Source organism: Podarcis erhardii (genome assembly GCF_964252035.2).
Source record: "Podarcis erhardii genome assembly, chromosome: 2".
In the NCBI taxonomy this organism is placed as follows: domain Eukaryota; kingdom Metazoa; phylum Chordata; class Lepidosauria; order Squamata; family Lacertidae; genus Podarcis; species Podarcis erhardii.
The window spans coordinates 31,926,232-31,944,508 of NC_138498.1; the positions used below are offsets into that span (position 1 = coordinate 31,926,232).

An 18,277-nucleotide genomic window follows, 5' to 3' on the forward strand; every position below is an offset into this window, starting at 1 on the left:
CATTTCACTACTTTCCAGCTTTTTTATATGCGAGTTTTAGCCTTTCCCCAGAATAAGACAAATTAATAAGGTCTCGCAGCGTTTTGCAATGACCGTCCAATGCAGGCCCTTGGATAGCAGGCTTATGCTGTGCAGGAAAAACACTGCCTTGGTTCTTACAGAATCAGCTCGTGCTTCTTTCCTGTTTATTAAAGTGCTTGCCAGGGTGGGGGGAGGGGAGGGTATAAACAACAATTTACAAAACTCACCCCAAAAGGACCCGCCTATCTTTTTTTTCAGAAGAAGTTCTTAATCAGAGGTGTCACCATCTTCACCCACAGTTGGACATAGCGACTAGACTGCTCAAAGGTTGATGCAGACACCATACTAGACCGCAAATAAAGCTGCTCTTGCTCCTATAGTGGGAAAAAGGAGGGGGAGGTTACTACATGAATTTGAACATCTGCTCCTGGACTGATTGCTTTAATTAGTTTTAATGAAAGTACAGGGCTCCATATACTTTCATATACTCTGAAGAGAGTACCTCTTATGCAGGCTGACCTGCTTTCTCAAGTTTGGCATCTCAAATGCCAACTGAGTCAAGTAATTGCACATACACAGAGCCCAGCCCACATATGTATACAAACACACAAAGGAGGAAAGCATTGCGAGATTTGGCCCTGCAGTTACTTTTTTCCCGTAACAGCCAAACCCTGAGCTATAATCGTCCAAAAGGAAGCTTGACTTTAATCTCCAGAGACCAGACAGTTCATTTCTCTTCAGAAAAAGCTCCGAAGCTGCATTTTAAAATGAATGTGCCGTCAAGGTTTCGCTGTGGTTCCCAGAAATACTAAGCACCTTCAAAGAACAAACAATACAGCTGGCAGGGACAGCAAGTGTCTGTGTGATACAGGACGCATACACCCCATGAGATTTGAAGTTGTGCTTACAGCACAAAGATACTTTCTCACCTGTGCTAGAAAGATGGGTTCTTGTACATGCAGAGAGCCCTGACACAATTATAGGACTTCTGCCTGACAACAAAGTAGACACAGCTCAATCACCCATCCTCAGCCACATTATTAGCCACCTATAACCTTCCCAAGCCCAGCTGAGCAGATCTAGCCCATGCCGATTGCGTTCTAATTCTCTCCCCTACCCCCTCTTATTTCCTGTAAACTAGTTCCCTCTAGGATTTAACAAGGCCTTCTTTAAGTAAATAGATAAAAAGTAAAGCTTATTCAATGTGCTTGTGAACAAGGGGGTCCTGTGTTCTTCTCGCTCATTAATTCATGTGTTTTGGTCATCTAAAGAGGGCTAGCACAATTGACTTTCTTTACCAACTGGTAATTACGGCGTAGGCAGAGCAAGTGTAGTTAGAAAGGTGATTTGACCTGGGGCTAACTGAAAGTCTGCAGAAGTGATAGCTGAGCAGCAGAAGTGTGTCCTTAAGGACTGTGCTAATGCTGCTAAGACAATGTGCTGGGAAGTATACAGGGCACAGTCCTGACATGGCGCCTTCACAAAAGGCTTGCAGTCCACATGGGATGGGAAGCAGAGAATGTAAACAACTCTTATTAAAGGATCAAAAAATGACTATCCACAGACTTCAGAATGCTCTGAATCCACCCCAAAGGCAGGATTCACACAAACTGTAAGAAACTTAGTTGGGTTACTCACAAACACCCCCCTACAACAAGAGGTACCAATGTTCCACAAAGGATAAGTATAATAGCAACAGTTTGTGTATGCGGCTTACTAGGTTGTCATCTGAATTCTTACCGCATTTCCAATAGCTCCCATTTATTTCAGATTATACATCGGATGTTTATAACCTCCTACAGATGATACAAAAATGGAACAATTTTTTAAACGCCCGTTCCATCTTTCAGCACATGGAGAGAAATTGTGGGAGGGGCAAAGTCAAGTTTAATATAGTGCAATACTTCAAAAAAAGGCAGGTGGTGGCATGAACTGCTCTCATCAGTTTCCCCTTCCCTGTGGAAGGAGGAAGTAGCAAGAACAGTTCATGTCACTTCTTGCCTTTCCCAAAGCCAGCCTTGCACAACGTGGAACAAGACCCTACCCCCTCCCTCAAGTCCTCCCTCAAGTCCTCAAGAACCCGGAGAGCTGTGAGGGTGTTTGTTTGTTTGTTTTCACAAGCCACCACTGCTTTTGCCTTCTACAAAAGCAACATGAGGGGAGAGCAATCTCTCCCCTGAAATCCTCTGGCGTAGGGGAAAACAATTGCTAGAGAGTAAGCCAAGACAGTATTTATGGAGCCCCTGCATTTAAAGGCTGAAATTATACATGGCTTCTATGGCTTGGCTGCTACAAAGTCTCAGGCAATGTTCTTTCAAAAACCCAGTCAACACTGAGACTTTGTGTTGGGCTAGAAAACCTTTTCCCCCCGACCTGATTGACCTGATTCTATCTCTGCTTGCGTGGCCTTGATTCACTATTAGAGAGGGTGACATCTCTTATTTACCATACGTTGGAGGCAAAGAACAGGGGTTGGCTACTTATCCCATTTTATCACACACATCAAAGCATTCTTAAACCAAGGTGTGCTTTCCCATAGCAGTGGGGGACTCAATTTACAAATGGGACACACTCAACAGGAAAATGTTCTGCTTCCAAGGCAAAGTTCACAAACCAAAACACCTACGTCCAGGTTTGCAGCCTTCAGGAATGCCTGCATAATGTGATTTCATGTTGGTGATTCCTAGTTCATTGCACAAATTCTGACTCTGGCAAGTGGCTAGTTTTTCTGTGAAATTAAAGGCATTGGTTTTTATAAACTAAACAAACTCTATGTGCCTAGCTACATGGTTGCAATTCCAGTAGCACATAATATTATTTTTAAAAATGATATTATTATAATTACATGTTTATACTATCCTTCCTGCCAACAGCCTTCATGTATTGCCAGAAAACAGTCAGTTTGACCTGCAGTTTGAGACAAAATACTTGATGAATCTAAATAAAGAAGAGTAATGGGAAAAAATATATATGTGCTGTGTGTCAAAGAACAATGAGAAAGCATTAAGTGGTGTTTCAGTATATTATTGGGAAAGCCCTTTCAGTCAACTGCAGCCAGCCTTCAAAGGACCACATCTGACTGATGGGCAAGGCTACCCACCCAGAAGCTATTCATTAAACTAGTATACTGCCCTTCACCCATAGATCTTAGGGTGGTTCAGTGTGAAGCGGAGCACTCAAGTCATTGGCCCACAAACTACGCACCTGATGGAACTGCTGTTGCAGGGCTTTGTTTTCCGTCACTATTGCAACCTGTGCTTCGAGGTCCCGATGAACCGACCTGTACCCAAAATTAGGAGAGCCAATCAGAGTTAAGCAGGGTAGACTGCTTCCTGCCAGGTACAACCAGAGGCCTGCAGGGAAACATGGGGAGAAAGGAAATGTGGCAGACGGAGGAAGTTTTCATGGAAGCTGTTATGAGCCTCAAACAATAGTTTATTCTTGAAAGGAAAAGCAACAAAACACACTAAATATTTAATTTACTGGCAGTATAAATAGGTCAGGGTACTAAAGAAGCAACCAGGAAATAGGGATACTTCCTTGCAGAAAATGTCATACAGGAATGGCACAAAAATCAACAGAGTACCTGGCTGCACTTTTGCATATGCTTTTCTCAGCTTGTACAACACAATCCCTGCACAATGGGATGCAAACCATGCTCTGAGGTCCATTGCAACACACACTCCCCACCCTGTACAGCTGCACTGAAGGCTCAGGCATTTAATATTACACTGATCATGTTTAAAAATAAATTAGTGATGTCCCCAGGTTCTTGACGGAGGAAAGACCATAATCCCTCAAGATCAGTACTTATGCACAGAATGATTTACTGTAGATGCTGCTGCTGCTCATATCAGAGCAACTACTGTAGAAAAAACGGTTTATCCTTCAGAAGCGATACCTGTATGTCAATATCTATCTCCCTCCCTCTCCTTCTCTCTCTCTCTCTCTCTCTCTCTCTCTCTCTCTCTCTCTCTCTCTCTCACACACACACACACACACACACACACACAACTAAACAGCAGTAACAGCACAATTACCAAAGGCAACACCAGTCTACCAACCTGGTTTCACCCATTCATCCGGAACAAAGAAACAACCCTGTGGGAATCATAAGATAGCAACTTCGTTTTTCTAACACTGCATGAGTTTTGCATCTCGGTTCCTTCAGGCCAATGGGAGTGTCCACATTTGTAGAGCACTTCCCACTGAAGAAAACCACCCAAGCTTAAAGGAAACACTTCTCATCATTATCTGTTACTGAGCCAAATACATGTGAGCATACTTTTCATATTTCCTGCCACACTTGGGAAATGATGCAAAACTGAAGTCCACTTTAAAGGGTCTTCTGGTGCTTCCCTCACTGCGAGAAGTGAAGTTACGGGGAACCAGGCAAAAGGCCTTCTCAGCAGTGGCGCCCTCCCTATGGAACACTATCTCCTTGACATCTGATGGGGAGGAAGTACTACACAACTTTTAGAAGACATCTGAAGGCAGCCCTGTATCAGGAAGTTTTTAACGTTCGACGTTTTATTATGTTTTTATATGTGCTGGAAGCTGCCCAGAGTAGCTGGGGAAGCCCAGCCAGATGGGTGGGGTATAAAGAATAAAATCATTATTAAACTGCCCTTTGCCCTTTGTGATGCATAAACCCCAGATGAACAAGACAAATGATGATCAGATGTATACTGTCCATCTTATGGAAAACAAGAGCCAAGGCAATTAACAGTGGGTTTGCAACTGAATAAAACTAGGTACATTCACTGGGGTAAATTATAGTGGGGGTTATAGTAGTTGTTCTATTTCAAGGGTCAGGAGAACTAAACAGCTCAATTATTTTAAAATACCACTATGAAGGGCTAAGAAGCATGACAGCAAAACATACCAAAACAAACAATCCTATCAACTAACCAAAACCCCACTCGGTCCAATATCCTCCTTGTGTTCACTTACTAGCTCCACTCTCACTGGAGCCACAATGTGGGAAAACAACAGGGAAGAAGTATTATAGCCATGGAGCACACAAATCCTGCTTGCAATACTCGCTCTCATTGGAATTTATCAACATGGGAAAGAACCAGAAAGCAGTACACCTGGCCCTCAACTCCTGCTTCTTAATGTCTCTTTGCCCACCTGAAATCAAAAGGAAGAGGTCTCCCTCAAACTGTACAAGCCCTGGGAGTAGCCGCTGTTAAGGTAGGGGTTACACAGCACCATGGACAGAGTTACGAGCTGCCCACATCCTAATGGTGAGGCCTTATTTAACAGCCTGACACGGGAGAGACATTAGAGAGCCTTTTCTGTGACTGCAGAAGTTTCTTTGGTCTACTCTCTTCTTAGCTTCAACCACTAAGTAAGGACACTTTTGTTCAGGTGGCACTTTTATCAACACTGGAATCTTAAAGAGAGTTAAAACATTGGTGATCTGCCATGCTCTTTCTAGGTTTGGGGCATTTAATTGTTTTAATTATGTAATGACTGGGGATTGCTTTACCATTCTTTGAACATCATTAAGTCCCTGAAACTAGTTACTCTGGTAAGCGGGAAAGCGGGATATAAAGTTTCAAGCAAGCAACCACTGAAGGGAAAGCTGCTGCTGGCACTGGTTCAACAAAAAGGCTGTGAAAAAGCTGGTGGGGTGGGGGGGGGGTAAGTGAGGAGGCACTGGAAGCAAGGCCCACTTGTGGGTCCCAGCCCATTCCCCGAGAAATTAAAAATCGATTAACTTCCACACTTTGGCAACTGGCTAAAGCTTACCAGCAAAGCTGAACAGACAATTTTTCCTGTTTGTTAGCAATCTTGTGCATATGCATCAACTGTCTCTATTTTCTGAGCTGCTGTGTCCATGTTTGAACTGACAAGAGTGCCTATTCTGCACCCCTCTGATACGGCAAAGAAGCCCTTTCACAGGCAACATCACAGTTTGTAGCTTTTTTTACGCAAGGAGAATAATCCACAGTTACTTTGACCTACTTGGACAGTGTCTTGTGTTCCAAGTCTGAAATAGTTCCTGTAACTCTAAACATCCCCACACTCTTCCCTCTCTATAGCCATTTAGAAAACCAAATGAGGAAGCAAGAGTGCCCTGCTGATGTCCCTGGCCAAACATCCAATCCAGCCTTGCAGAATGAGGAGAGAGGGATGCCTGCAGGCATGCTGGAATTTGATTGAGCCCACAAACTTCTGTCGCATTCCTGTTGCCACAAGAAATGCAACATAAGGTTAGGCTGCATATCCTACAATGGTGTTAGCTTTGTAACTATGCCAGGCTGAATCCACTCACCTCATGATTCACCTTTTCAGGAGGGGAAACCTAAAATATTTCTCTATCCTCATTCAGTCTAATAAAGGAGCCTTATCTGGGTCTCAAGTAATACCTGACACACTGCTGCATAACTGATTGCCAAACACTCACACACACTCTCTCTCTCTCTCTCTCTCTCTCTCTCTGCCCCAAGAACATACTTCTCTCTCCTGAGAGTGTGCTTATGACCTCACTACTACCAAGTATCTCATATTCTTCACCTGCTTGATTCCCAAACAGGAATCCTTTGATTTTTAATGTGTCTTGTTTTGATTATATGTAAGCCGCTCTGGGATGATACGGGTGGCGCTGTGGGTTAAACCACAGAGCCTAGGGCTTGCCGATGAGAAGGTTGGTGGTTCGAATCTCCGCAACAGGGTGAGCTCCCATTGCTCGGTCCCTGCTCCTGCCAACCGAGCAGTTCGAAAGCACGTCAAAGTGCAAGTAAATAAATAGGTACCGCTCCGGCTGAAAGGTAAACGGCGTTTCCGTACGCTGCTCTGGTTCGCCAGAAGCGGCTTGGTCATGCTGGCCACATGACCCGGAAGCTGTACGCCGGTTCCCTCAGCCAATAAAGCGAGATGAGTGCCGCAACCCCAGAGTCGGTCAAAACTGGACCTAATGGTCAGGGGTCCCTTTACCTTTACCTAAGCCGCTCTGGGAGCTTTGTTGGCTGAAGAGCAGGGTAGAAATGCTATAAATAAATCCTTAAATGCCCATTTAGCCAGAAAGCAAAATAGCTGCAGCAGTAGTCTAGCCCAATTTGGTTTGGAAAACTTGTGAATTTGCAACAGTGCCAACTATTCAGAGTGCCTAAGAGCTTCTTGAGATGGCCTATACAGCTAGGGAGCAGTAACCTGCACAAGACCCCTGGACTACATTTGGGAACTATTCTTCTATCTCAATGCCTGACAACAACAAATGCATAAATTAAAGATAGCATGATTGCCCAGGGCAGTGGAAATTGGCGGTTTTGGTGGTATTATTAATTTCAACAGCACTCCCCATTTTACAGCTGTCATTAAGTTTCAGTTACAGGTAGGTAGCCATGTTGGTCTGCCATAGTCGAAACAAAACGAAACAATTCCTTCCAGTAGCATCTTAGAGACCAACTAAGTTTGTTATTGGTAAGAGCTTTCATGTGCATGCACAATTCAAGCAGAGCCAGCCATGTTGTGGAAGGATAATGACATTGCCTTGAGCTGCTACGCCATCAGCAATGTTGGCTGCACACTTCTCAAATGCTGTGTGTCTTTGTACGACATCTCTCTTCTTGGGTGTAAAAGTTGAACAGTCAGCACTGGGAAGCCGTGTATCTTTGGTGGATTGTAGCCAGGTTTTCCAATAATAGAAGCCACAGCTAGAGATAAGATATGCTTATCTGCCATCCTATGCAAATCCCACATTCAGAGGATTGCTGACAGGAGATCTTAAGAGTGAACACAATTGCACAGTTGTAAGCAGCGCTGTTTGCTACCCATGTGGCCTTCTCCCTTACTGTTTCTCATGGTTGTGGGTAAGCAGCAGTGTGCAGAGACATGTTTTCTTAAGAGTTAGTTAGCAACACACACACCCAACCCAACCCCACCAGCCTCTTCCCAGCAGCTTTGCAGGAAGGAGGCAGGAAAGATAGCAGCATTCCCATAATCATTAACATCCACAAACGTAGACAAACAAAACCAGGGATCCCTGGAGAAGGGCAGCCTAATAGGATGTGAGCTTTGGGACAGGCTCAAGGGAGGCCTGCTCAATTTGCTCTAATCCCATTTCTAATGTAAGTGACAAATATGGTTCCCTCAGTACCATGGAAAGCTGACCACGGGAACTTCAAAATGCCTTCCAGAGCACAATTTGCTTGCTGTCAGCTTGGAAGTCTCAGAAAGGGGTGGTGCTTCATTACACTATCTCAATAAAAACACAACCTTTGGAGAAGCAAGCGGGAACCCAAGGTGACACTATAGAGGCAGTGTCTATCATTGTCAAAGCTGCAGCTCAGCGGCAGCAGTTTTCTGTGACACAACAAGAGAACTTCAGAACGCCTCCATACAGCATAAGAATTATGATGGGTATGTCTCAGTCCTTTCAAAAGAACCACAAAGCTTAGCCCAGTTATTTCACAATCAGTGGTCCCATGTCTTTTGGGAGCATCTCAGGCACTTGAAACACACTTCTCCACTCCTGGCTGCATCCTGAACATCCATCGTTTTATGAAATCCCACAGTGTCTCCTTGCTTTCCCCACCCAACACTTCTCCTCACAGAAGGGGAAGCTGAAACATTTCATCAGAAAGGAGAAAGTGAAAGGAGGGACCTAAACATTGGTGAATGGACCTGATTTCAGCATCCTCCTTTCCTAGAACAGACTGAGTCAGTGTATTTAGGGGAGGATTCCTCATCTCCCTTATGCACTCAGGTAGACCTCTTCCCCTTGGTTGGAAGATGGGCAGCTTAAGGGAGTAAAAAAGGGAATTCAGACCACAAGCCATCAACTGACAAACCCTAATTTAGGACTACAATTGGCTTTCACATCTCCATTCCAGGGACACAAATTATACAATTTCCTGTTTTCCCCATTGGCTACATCACTTACATAGTAAATGAAGAAACGGCATCAGACAAAATGACAAGCAGTCAAATAATAACAACTCCACTCCCAGCTTTTCCCGTATCTAGCATCAGATAGCTTCCCTCTTCTATGGTAAGGACAAAGTTACAACTTCAGTCTTGCTCATATTTAGGTTTGGTCATGAAGTGTACCAACAGGTTTTAGCTAGAACTAGAAGTCTGTCTGAACAGTTGAGTCAAAGCGATCAATGCAAACTGTGTAATTACCCACAATACATCACAAAGGTTTTGCTGCTATCAGTCGGTTCAGGAATGAAGAGGCACCGAATGTGCTGCTTAAATCAAAGCTGCCATGGCCTCTGTGAATTAAGCATCTGATTCAAGAATCCTCAGCATACACTTCTTGGAAACATATCATGATTATTCCTAGCCTTTTTGATACTATGCACAATCAAATCACTAAAATTGAAAAAAGCAGTAGGCTAAGCAAGCTAGAAACTGGCATGGAAATTATCCAAGCTTTTCTCCCAAAGTGGATGCAGATACTAAAAGATAATTCAATGCATTAGCCCCCCAATTTAGGTAAAATATTCAGGGAAATTGGAGGTACTGAACATATGGCCCTCCAGTTGCTGTTGGCCTTCAATTCTCATCCTCACCCGTGATCATGGTCGTGTTGGCTGGGGCTGATGGGAATTGGGAGTCCAATGAATCTGGAGGGCCGCAGGTTAGCTGCCCCTAAGTATAAAGTATACCAAGTATCTCAACAGAAAAGCAAACTAAGCTATTTGAATATTAAGCTCTTCTATTAAATGCCTTCCCCCAACAATATCTCACCTTTGGCATGGAATGTCCATGCACACCTAGAGTATTCCTGCAGCCGAATTCTCTCCTGCTGACCCAGAGAGCACACTTGGCTAAAGAACTGCCGCTCAATGTAAACATAGGCAGCAGGGATGGCACCCGCCACTCCCTTGGCCCCAAAGAACCCATTCACCTCTGGTGAGGCTAGGAGGATCTGGTAGTTGGCCCTGGTGCCCAGGATCAGGTCCATATAGGCTTGTGTGAGGTTGAAGTAGCCCGTGGTGAGATGTATGCTGGCACCCCGCTCTGCTTCCAACAGGAGAGTCTCCGTGACGATCTCATCTATCTGAATCCCAAAAGGTCTCATCTGTATGAGTGGATAAATCCACGTGTCCGGTTCAGGCTGCCTGTCAGTAGCTGCAGTTGGATCTTTGGACAATGGGATTCCTCCTTCTGCATGGTTGTTATGGAAAGTCTGAGTGTGGAGCAACTCCTGTCTGGTCCTTGCAGAGTTGATCACTTCCATCACTCTCCTATTTGCTGCTTCACAATAGGCCGTCTTGTCTCCTGAGGGCATGAATAAGTGATTTAATGGGGGACAACGCTGAACAGCATTACCTGTACATGTGCAAGGAAACTATAAAGAGATCAAAAGAATACCAGTATGACTAATGGAAGCTAGATCATCCCAGGACATTGAGAGAAAAACATATATCCAAAAAGGAGCCTGTATCCAAATGTCGGGGCAATCAGAGGAAAACATCTATCACAGAATAAGTCTATATCAGCAGTTACGAATGCATTTCTTCCATATAAAGCATGGGCCACTTGGAGGTACTCTTTCCAGTTTAGAGGACTTCCTACTGACATCTGAGGAGTTTGCCAGCTGAACAGATGTCGACACTGGAGCCTCAAAATCTGATTTTTTTCTACACTTTCTGCTCATGTTCAATCCTATAGAGGCAAACTGCATGGGTTTTAGTTTGAGTTCAAGAACAGAACAAAAATTCATAGATCTGCAAGTATTTATTTAGATGGTTTATATACTGCCTTTTGTACAAGCCACAATTTGCAAGACAAAAAACAGATTAAAATATAGGCAACTACCAATTTACACGAGGGTTACATTCCAAGGCACCAAACATTTAAGTGAAATTGTGTATATTTGAAAAACCATTGAAAAAGCCTGTAAACACCTCGTTCTGCCCCTGCCCTGTTCTGCCCCTTTTGGTTACATTTTCAGGTCACTTTTGAGTTCGGCACAGTCACACATATATCAGAAGTGCTTAAAAAGGTCGGTGCCTGCACATAATATTAGAGTGGATCCTCTCAAATCAGACTGGAGGAACTCTTTGTCTACTGAGCAAGTCTGGAGCTGTGTAAAAAGTGGGAAGACACAGGAAATCTCTTACTCAGGCCTGATCAGAGAAGCTGGAGGCATCTGCCTATAATGGATGGTTTCATCTATTTCCTCTCTGAATCAAGGTAAAGATGCTTTCCCCCCTTCTGCTTCTAAAGCCCATTGCTAAGACAGATGGAATATAAAGGCTCCCTTCACGTATCCTCATCTGCTGCAGCATACATCAACAGACTTCTGCCACCCACCATAGAATGGCCACATTATACTCTGAAAACAAGAGGCTGGTTGTCGCATTATAGCTTGCCACAGATTTCTAATTAAGTTAATGTGTGCCCAACAGAAGAAATCTCAGGTTGAACTGAGGCATACTAGCAGTCTGTTACCAATAGCCACCCTCTCTTTGAAAATGTAAGAGCCAGCAGTTTTTTCAATCTGCCTCTAATACAAAGAGAGACAACAGGTCCCCTACAAGGCAGAGAGCGAAACAATGAAAACATGGTAGTCCTTCTATTAAGCAAAGGTGGAAGTAATATCTTGTACAGCATTTCAAATTAACTTATTTCAAATTGATCTTCTGCACTGGGCACAAACTTGCCAAGCAATCCTATCCATGTTTACTCAGAAGCAAATTCCAATGACTTCAGTGTCCATAGTCCTAAGTACGCATGCACAGGAGTGTGATGCTATAGTCTGCAGAGAGATTCCTATACCACCATTTTAAGATGGTCCTATGCTGCAGGGAGGACTTCCAGTATACCATTTAAGAGCAACATCAATTCCCCTCCCCATAATACACCCTTTCTTTTACTTGGTTGCTTAACATCAGCCTAAAGAAGTTGGGTAAAACTCAAAAGGTGGCTTGCTGTTTTGTCATTTTAGTTAGTCTGAATAAAAAGATTACACTGTTACTGTTTGGATTTTATGACCTGCATTTTTCATCCCTGGTGTTCTAATCCAGACCAACATTTATTTTAGTACTGTAGGACCGTAAAGAAATGGAAAGGCAGCAGGGGGCATGGCCAATAATATACTTCTACAGTAATTCGGCATTGCCCACTTTAGGAACAGTAATAAAATACTCAGGCTTTTAATTAAGGCTTTGGTAGCTATCTAAACTATGATATTATGGCAAGGATACCCATTTCAAAAAAAGATCAACTCCTTCCAACTGATGTGATTTGAGCATCTAGTCGCCAACCCAGTGGTCAGCAGAAGGTGAAAGAACCCTTCACTTTCAGGTTGAAGCAGCTACGAGTAATACTTGAGACAGTTCTAAGCAAATGTGTTCTTAGGAAGGCATGGCCCTCTTCCCTGGGTGCAAGGGTCAGGGGCAAATTCCTAGCTGAAGGCATTGTATAAAGGAAAGTGGAAGGACAAAGAACAAGGAAGAACACACACTTCCAGCTAGAAACGTTTGGCTGAAACTAGAGCAAGTGTTAAAGCAATTATCATTCACTCAATGCCCAAACAGACACTGTATGCATCTGTCACTTAACTAGCAGAGTTTATTGTGTGTAAATGATGAAAAAAGAGGGCCCTTATGACTTAAAGGGCGTGGGGGAGAAAGTAGAACAGGGGTCAGCAACCTTTTTCAGCCGTGAGCCGGTCCACTGTCTCTCAGACCTTGTGGACTATATTTTGAAAGGGGGGGGGGAGAACGAATTCCTATGCCCCACAAATAACCCAGAGATGCATTTTAAATAAAAGCACACATTGTACTCATGTAAAAACACCAGGCAGGCCCCACAAATAACCCAGAGATGCCTTTTTTAAAAAAGGACACATTCTAATCATGTAAAAACACGCTGATTTCCGGACCGTCCGCAGGCCAGATTCAGAAGGCAATTGGGCCAAATCCAGCCCCCGGGCCTTAGGCTGCCTACCCCTGAAGTAGAAGGAGGGCAAATATTCAAATGCCATCCAAAAGGCATGGTCTTTTGTCAGGCAACCTTTGTGGTGTGCTCATTAACAAAACAGACACTGGAGGGCAGTCCCCCCACATCTATTCCCATGGCATTTGCTTTGGTGAAACTCACCTGATCACAGAAATCTCACCAACTGCGTTGCCAGGAAGATGTCTCAACAGTTGGCAGTGCTTGGAAAACCTCTCCCAAGGGAAGGTGACAACCCAGCATCTTAACACTTTATATTAAAAAAAAAATTGCTCTCTTCAGGTTGTAACAGAAGAGTATTCCCCTGACAAATGTGCTATACAAAAAACACTTTCTCACTAAGAGTACATAATAATATCCAGCACATAAGCATCCATGCACAAACACTTCCGCAAATACTGTACAACAATACAGTATTGTTGGTTCTGTATAGTTTATGTTTTGTTTTGAAGGGGCTAGATCAGGGCTGCCTGGGAGTGGGGCCCCAGTCATCACGATGGCTTGGACAAGTTCCACAGGGGGGGAAGCACTGGGACATCCGATCTCGGTGATCATGGGCAGGAGGCGGAGTTACGCTAAGACCAGACCATGTCATTACCGAGGAGGCAGGTTTAGTCGTTGTTTGAAGACTATCCCTGCCTCCGGGTCTGGCCTTGACCGGATGGATACTGGAATCAACAGGGGAAACCTACATGACCTGAAGGTGTTGCTGTGTAATGCCAGGTCAATGAGGAATAAAACCACTGCCATCCACGACCTGATTGTGGATGGAGGACTTGACCTGGCATGTGTGACAGAGACCTGGTTGGAGGAAGCAGATGGGCCTGTCCTTGCCGCTGCTTGCCCACCAGGTTTCTCTTACGCACAGCAACCCAGGTCATGTGGGCGGGGAGGGGGGGTTGCAGTGATTTTTAGGAAGTCACTAGCTTGCACCAGGCGTCCTACTGGGAAGATCCAGTTTTCTGAGTGCATGTTCTGGAAGTTGGGCAATAGGGGCAGTACAGGATTCCTTTTGGTGTACCGACCTCCCCGCTGCACCAAGGATTCCCTGTCTGAGCTGCTTCAGGTCGTGGCGGATTTTCTCCTGGAGACACCTAGTTTGGTTGTCCTAGGGGATTTTAACATCCATGCCGACACGACCTTACAAGGGGCTGCTCTGGACTTCGTGGAAAGCATGGCCTCCATGGGGCTGTCCCTGAATAAGTTTGGCCCAACTCATAGTCATGGACATGCCTTAGACCTGGTGTTCACCTCTAGTGACGTGGGTGATCTGACACTAAGTAAAAGTGAAACAAAAGAAGTGCCATGGTCAGATCACTTCCTGGTGCAACTGGACTTCTCCGCGACCCTTCCCCTCTGCAGGGAGGTGGGACCAATTCGGATGGTCCGCCCCCGCCACTTAATGGATCCAAATGGTTTCCAGAGAGTGGTAGGGGATGCCTTATCCCATGTTGATGGCCTTTCAGCTGATTCCCTGGTGGCCCGCTGGAATGCGGAGTTAACCAGGGCTATCGACTGTCTGGCTCCGAAGCGCCCTCTCCGATTGCATGGAGCCCGGACAGCTCCGTGGTTTTCTTCGGAGCTGAGGGCGATGAAACAATCGCTGAGACGGCTAGAGCGTCGGTGGCAAAAAACTCACTCCGAATCTGACCGGACACAGGTTAGAGCTCAACGTCGAGCCTACCAAGTGGCGATAGCGACGGCGAAGAAGACTTTCTTCACCGCCTCTATTGCATCTGCAGAAAATAGTAGCAGGAGACTTTTTCAGGTGGTTCGTAATTTAACGGAACCACCTTTACCACCGGGGCTTTGTAAAGACCCCAAGATCTCCTGCAACGATTTTGCAAAGTTTTTTGCAGATAAAATCACTCATATTCGGAAGGAGCTAGACACCACCGTGGGAGCAGGGCTGGGGCAGGAGAGTGCTAGAGCTCTGTCTGGTCAAGTTGCATGGAATCGATTTCAATCCATTACCCCCGAGGATGTGGACAGGCTGCTTGGACGCGTGAAACCAACCACCTGTCTCCTGGATCCTTGCCCATCCTGGCTAATAAAAGCAAGCCGGGAAGGGCTGGGCGATGGGCTCTGCGGGGTGGTGAATGCTTCCCTCTGTGAGGGAGCATTCCCAGATCCGCTGAAAGAGGCGGTCATCAAACCGCTTCTTAAAAAACCATCTTTAGACCCGGCCAGTATGGCCAACTATCGCCCAGTCTCAAATCTTCCATTCTTGGGCAAGGTGATTGAGCGCGTGGTTGCTGAACAACTCCAGGCACGCCTGGAGGATGCGGACCATTTGGATCCCTTCCAATCGGGATTCAGGCCTCATCATGGGACTGAAACTGCCTTGGTCGCGCTGGTTGATGATCTCCGGCGAGCTAGGGACAAAGGTGAGAGCTGTTTCCTAGTTCTGCTGGATCTCTCAGCGGCCTTTGATACAATCGACCATAACATCCTTCTGGACCGTCTAGAGGGGCTGGGAGCTGGGGGCACTGTTATACAGTGGTTTCGCTCCTTCCTCCTGGGCCGTGTTCAGAAAGTGGTGGTGGGGGATGAGTGTTCAGACCCCTGGGCCCTCACTTGTGGGGTGCCTCAGGGTTCCGTCCTCTCCCCCATGCTTTTTAACATCTATATGAAGCCGCTGGGAGAGATCATCAGGGGGTTTGGACTGGGTGCCCATCAATATGCAGATGATACCCAGCTCTACCTCTCTTTCAAATCAGAACCAGTGAAGGCGGTGAAGGTCCTGTGTGAGTGCCTGGAGGCGGTTGGAGGATGGATGGCTGCTAATGGATTGAGGTTGAACCCTGACAAGACAGAAGTACTGTTTTTGGGGGACAGGGGGCGGGCTGGTGTGGAGGACTCCCTGGTCCTGAATGGGGTAACTGTGCCCCTGAAGGACCAGGTGCGCAGCCTGGGAGTCATTTTGGACTCACAGCTGTCCATGGAGGCGCAGGTCAATTCTGTATCCAGGGCAGCTGTCTACCAACTCCACCTGGTACGCAGGCTGAGACCCTACCTGCCCGCGGACTGTCTCGCCAGAGTGGTGCATGCTCTAGTTATCTCCCGCTTGGACTACTGCAATGCGCTCTACGTGGGGCTACCTTTGAAGGTGACTCGGAAACTACAACTAATCCAGAATGCGGCAGCTAGACTGGTGACTGGGGGCAGCCGCCGAGACCACATAACACCGGTCTTGAAAGACCTACATTGGCTCCCAGTACGTTTCCGAGCACAATTCAAAGTGCTGGTGTTGACCTTTAAAGCCCTAAATGGCCTCGGCCCAGTATACCTGAAGGAGCGTCTCCACCCCCATCGTTCTGCCCGGACGCTGAGGTCCAGCGCCGAGGGCCTTCTGGCGGTTCCCTCATTACGAGAAGCAAAGCTACAGGGAACCAGGCAGAGGGCCTTCTCGGTAGTGGCACCCGCCTTGTGGAACGCCCTCCCATCAGATGTCAAAGCGATAAATAACTACCTGACATTCAGAAGACATCTTAAGGCAGCCCTGTTCAGGGAAGTTTTTAATCTGTGATATTTTAGTGTATTTCTGGTTTTTATGGAAGCCGCCCAGAGTGGCTGGGGAAACCCAGCCAGATGGGCGGGGTACAAATAATAAATTATTATTATTATTATTATAATACTGGGAATTGTTTGCTTTATTAAAAATACAAAACCCTCACACCCATTGCAAATGTAAGGTTGCAAAACTACTCACAAGCATGGAATTCAGAATGTCTAGCTCTACTTTTGCAATCCACAGGAAACTTCTAAACATCATGGAAACAGCACTGGGGCTACAAAGATTCCCCAAATCACAATGCTATCTATTAACACACCTTTTCCATCACTGTTAATCCCATTACTAGATATCATAGATTGTGTCAGTTCCCAACTGGCTGGGCTAAATGACTTCCTGACTCACGTAAGAAACATCCCTACCTGACCACACCAAAGACACGCATGTCCAGAGGTCAGGCAAACAACACATCAAGTAGGGGGGGGGCAGAGCTCCATGGTTTAGCTTAGGTTCAATCTTCAGTGGAAAGGAAATCACTGTTGTCTACTCGGTGTGGCAACCAAGTAGTCTATTCCAGCCCTGCTCCGAGTTCCCTTTCTTTTATTGAGAGACGGGAAAGTCTGAACCTTGGTCCTATTTTATGAAAGGCATACTAGGCTACAATCTTTCCCAAACATTCCTGTCCCCTTTGGAAATGAAAGGAGTTTATTTGTACTTTGTTGTCTAGAGGTACACAAGATGAACTTCAGCTGGGCTGAAGAACAGCTGGGCTCATATAACTTCGGGTGCTGAGAGGGCATGTAACACCAATTAAAATATGCCTCTATCAAAACTGCTTACTAAATGGTCCTCTTACCTTGGTAAGGATGTACCATCCCATCCATCACTTGGACTGTATCATCTTGCTGTAACTGCAAGGACACATCCCCAACAGCATCTACTAGCTCAGTAAAGAAATCTGCAATCTCAGGAGAGTCTTGTAGGAGCACATAGCGGTCTTGACGATTGGTGAAATAAGAGTCACTCAAGTTAGCTCTGGAAAGGGAACAGAGGGAGATGCTAACAGCTAGCTGAGAATGACAACAGAAAAGTTATGTATAAACTCTATCCCATATACCTGGTACCGTCAAGAAAGAAAGACTGTCTATTGAACCATCACAGGAAGTTTCTATCTGCAGGCAGAGATACCCTCCCTCACCCACCTCCCTAAACCTGCTTAGTTGAAATGGGAATAAATTCGTAAGATTCTGCAGAAGCAGAAACAGTGGCAATATTCCAGCAATGCTAAGGTGCGAGAGAGAATTATGTCACAATGTCTGCAGAACAAGCAGCAAGGTTTGCAGTATGCTCTGCCTTAGTTGCTTTTCCTGTTGTTTCTAAAGATCACAATATTCATCTACATATCCCCATTATTAGGTTTGTTGCAACAAGGGACTTACCCGCTCAAGATCACATTATCATCAAAGAGATAGACCTTGATATGCTGCAACCCAATGGTCTCATTGAAACGTTCTGGGATTAGGAGTCTGAGAAGACCACGCAGATTAGGAGTGTGGAAGAGAGAGACACGGACTTGCTCTGGAAACCTCTGCAGGAGTGGAAGGAGCATGGTCCGAGAGTTCTTTCGGCCTGGGGGGGAAATGAAAATGGATTGCCAGCTTCAATAAAAGGACAGTATTTGCCACACTATGCGTATTTGACTTTAAGCAAGCTGTTTCTTCAAGCCATATTTTATAGCAACATTCTTAGCAGCCCAAGTTCCTCAATAGATAATTACTGCTTATCAGGATTGGTATGTACATAGGAGCCAACTCCAGG

At 45.4% G+C, this 18,277-nt stretch overlaps 1 protein-coding gene across 2 annotated transcripts in view; it reads right to left on the reverse strand.

Moving 5' to 3' along the window:
* Positions 1-18,277, reverse strand: part of PGS1 (phosphatidylglycerophosphate synthase 1) — a 39,054-nt gene that overhangs the window by 1,645 nt on the left and 19,132 nt on the right. The window contains exons 5-9 of one of the 2 annotated variants that reach the window (XM_081849718.1): positions 17,899-18,088; positions 17,316-17,494; positions 9,727-10,260; positions 3,226-3,374; positions 240-395 (exon numbers count right to left, since the gene is read on the reverse strand). In XM_081849718.1, the coding sequence (XP_081705844.1) occupies positions 276-395; positions 3,226-3,374; positions 9,727-10,260; positions 17,316-17,494; positions 17,899-18,088 (1,172 nt within the window). In that variant the 3' untranslated portion in view covers positions 240-275. The remainder of the gene's footprint in view (positions 1-239; positions 396-3,225; positions 3,375-9,726; positions 10,261-17,315; positions 17,495-17,898; positions 18,089-18,277) is intronic. The other variant, XM_081849717.1, reaches the window with a different exon arrangement.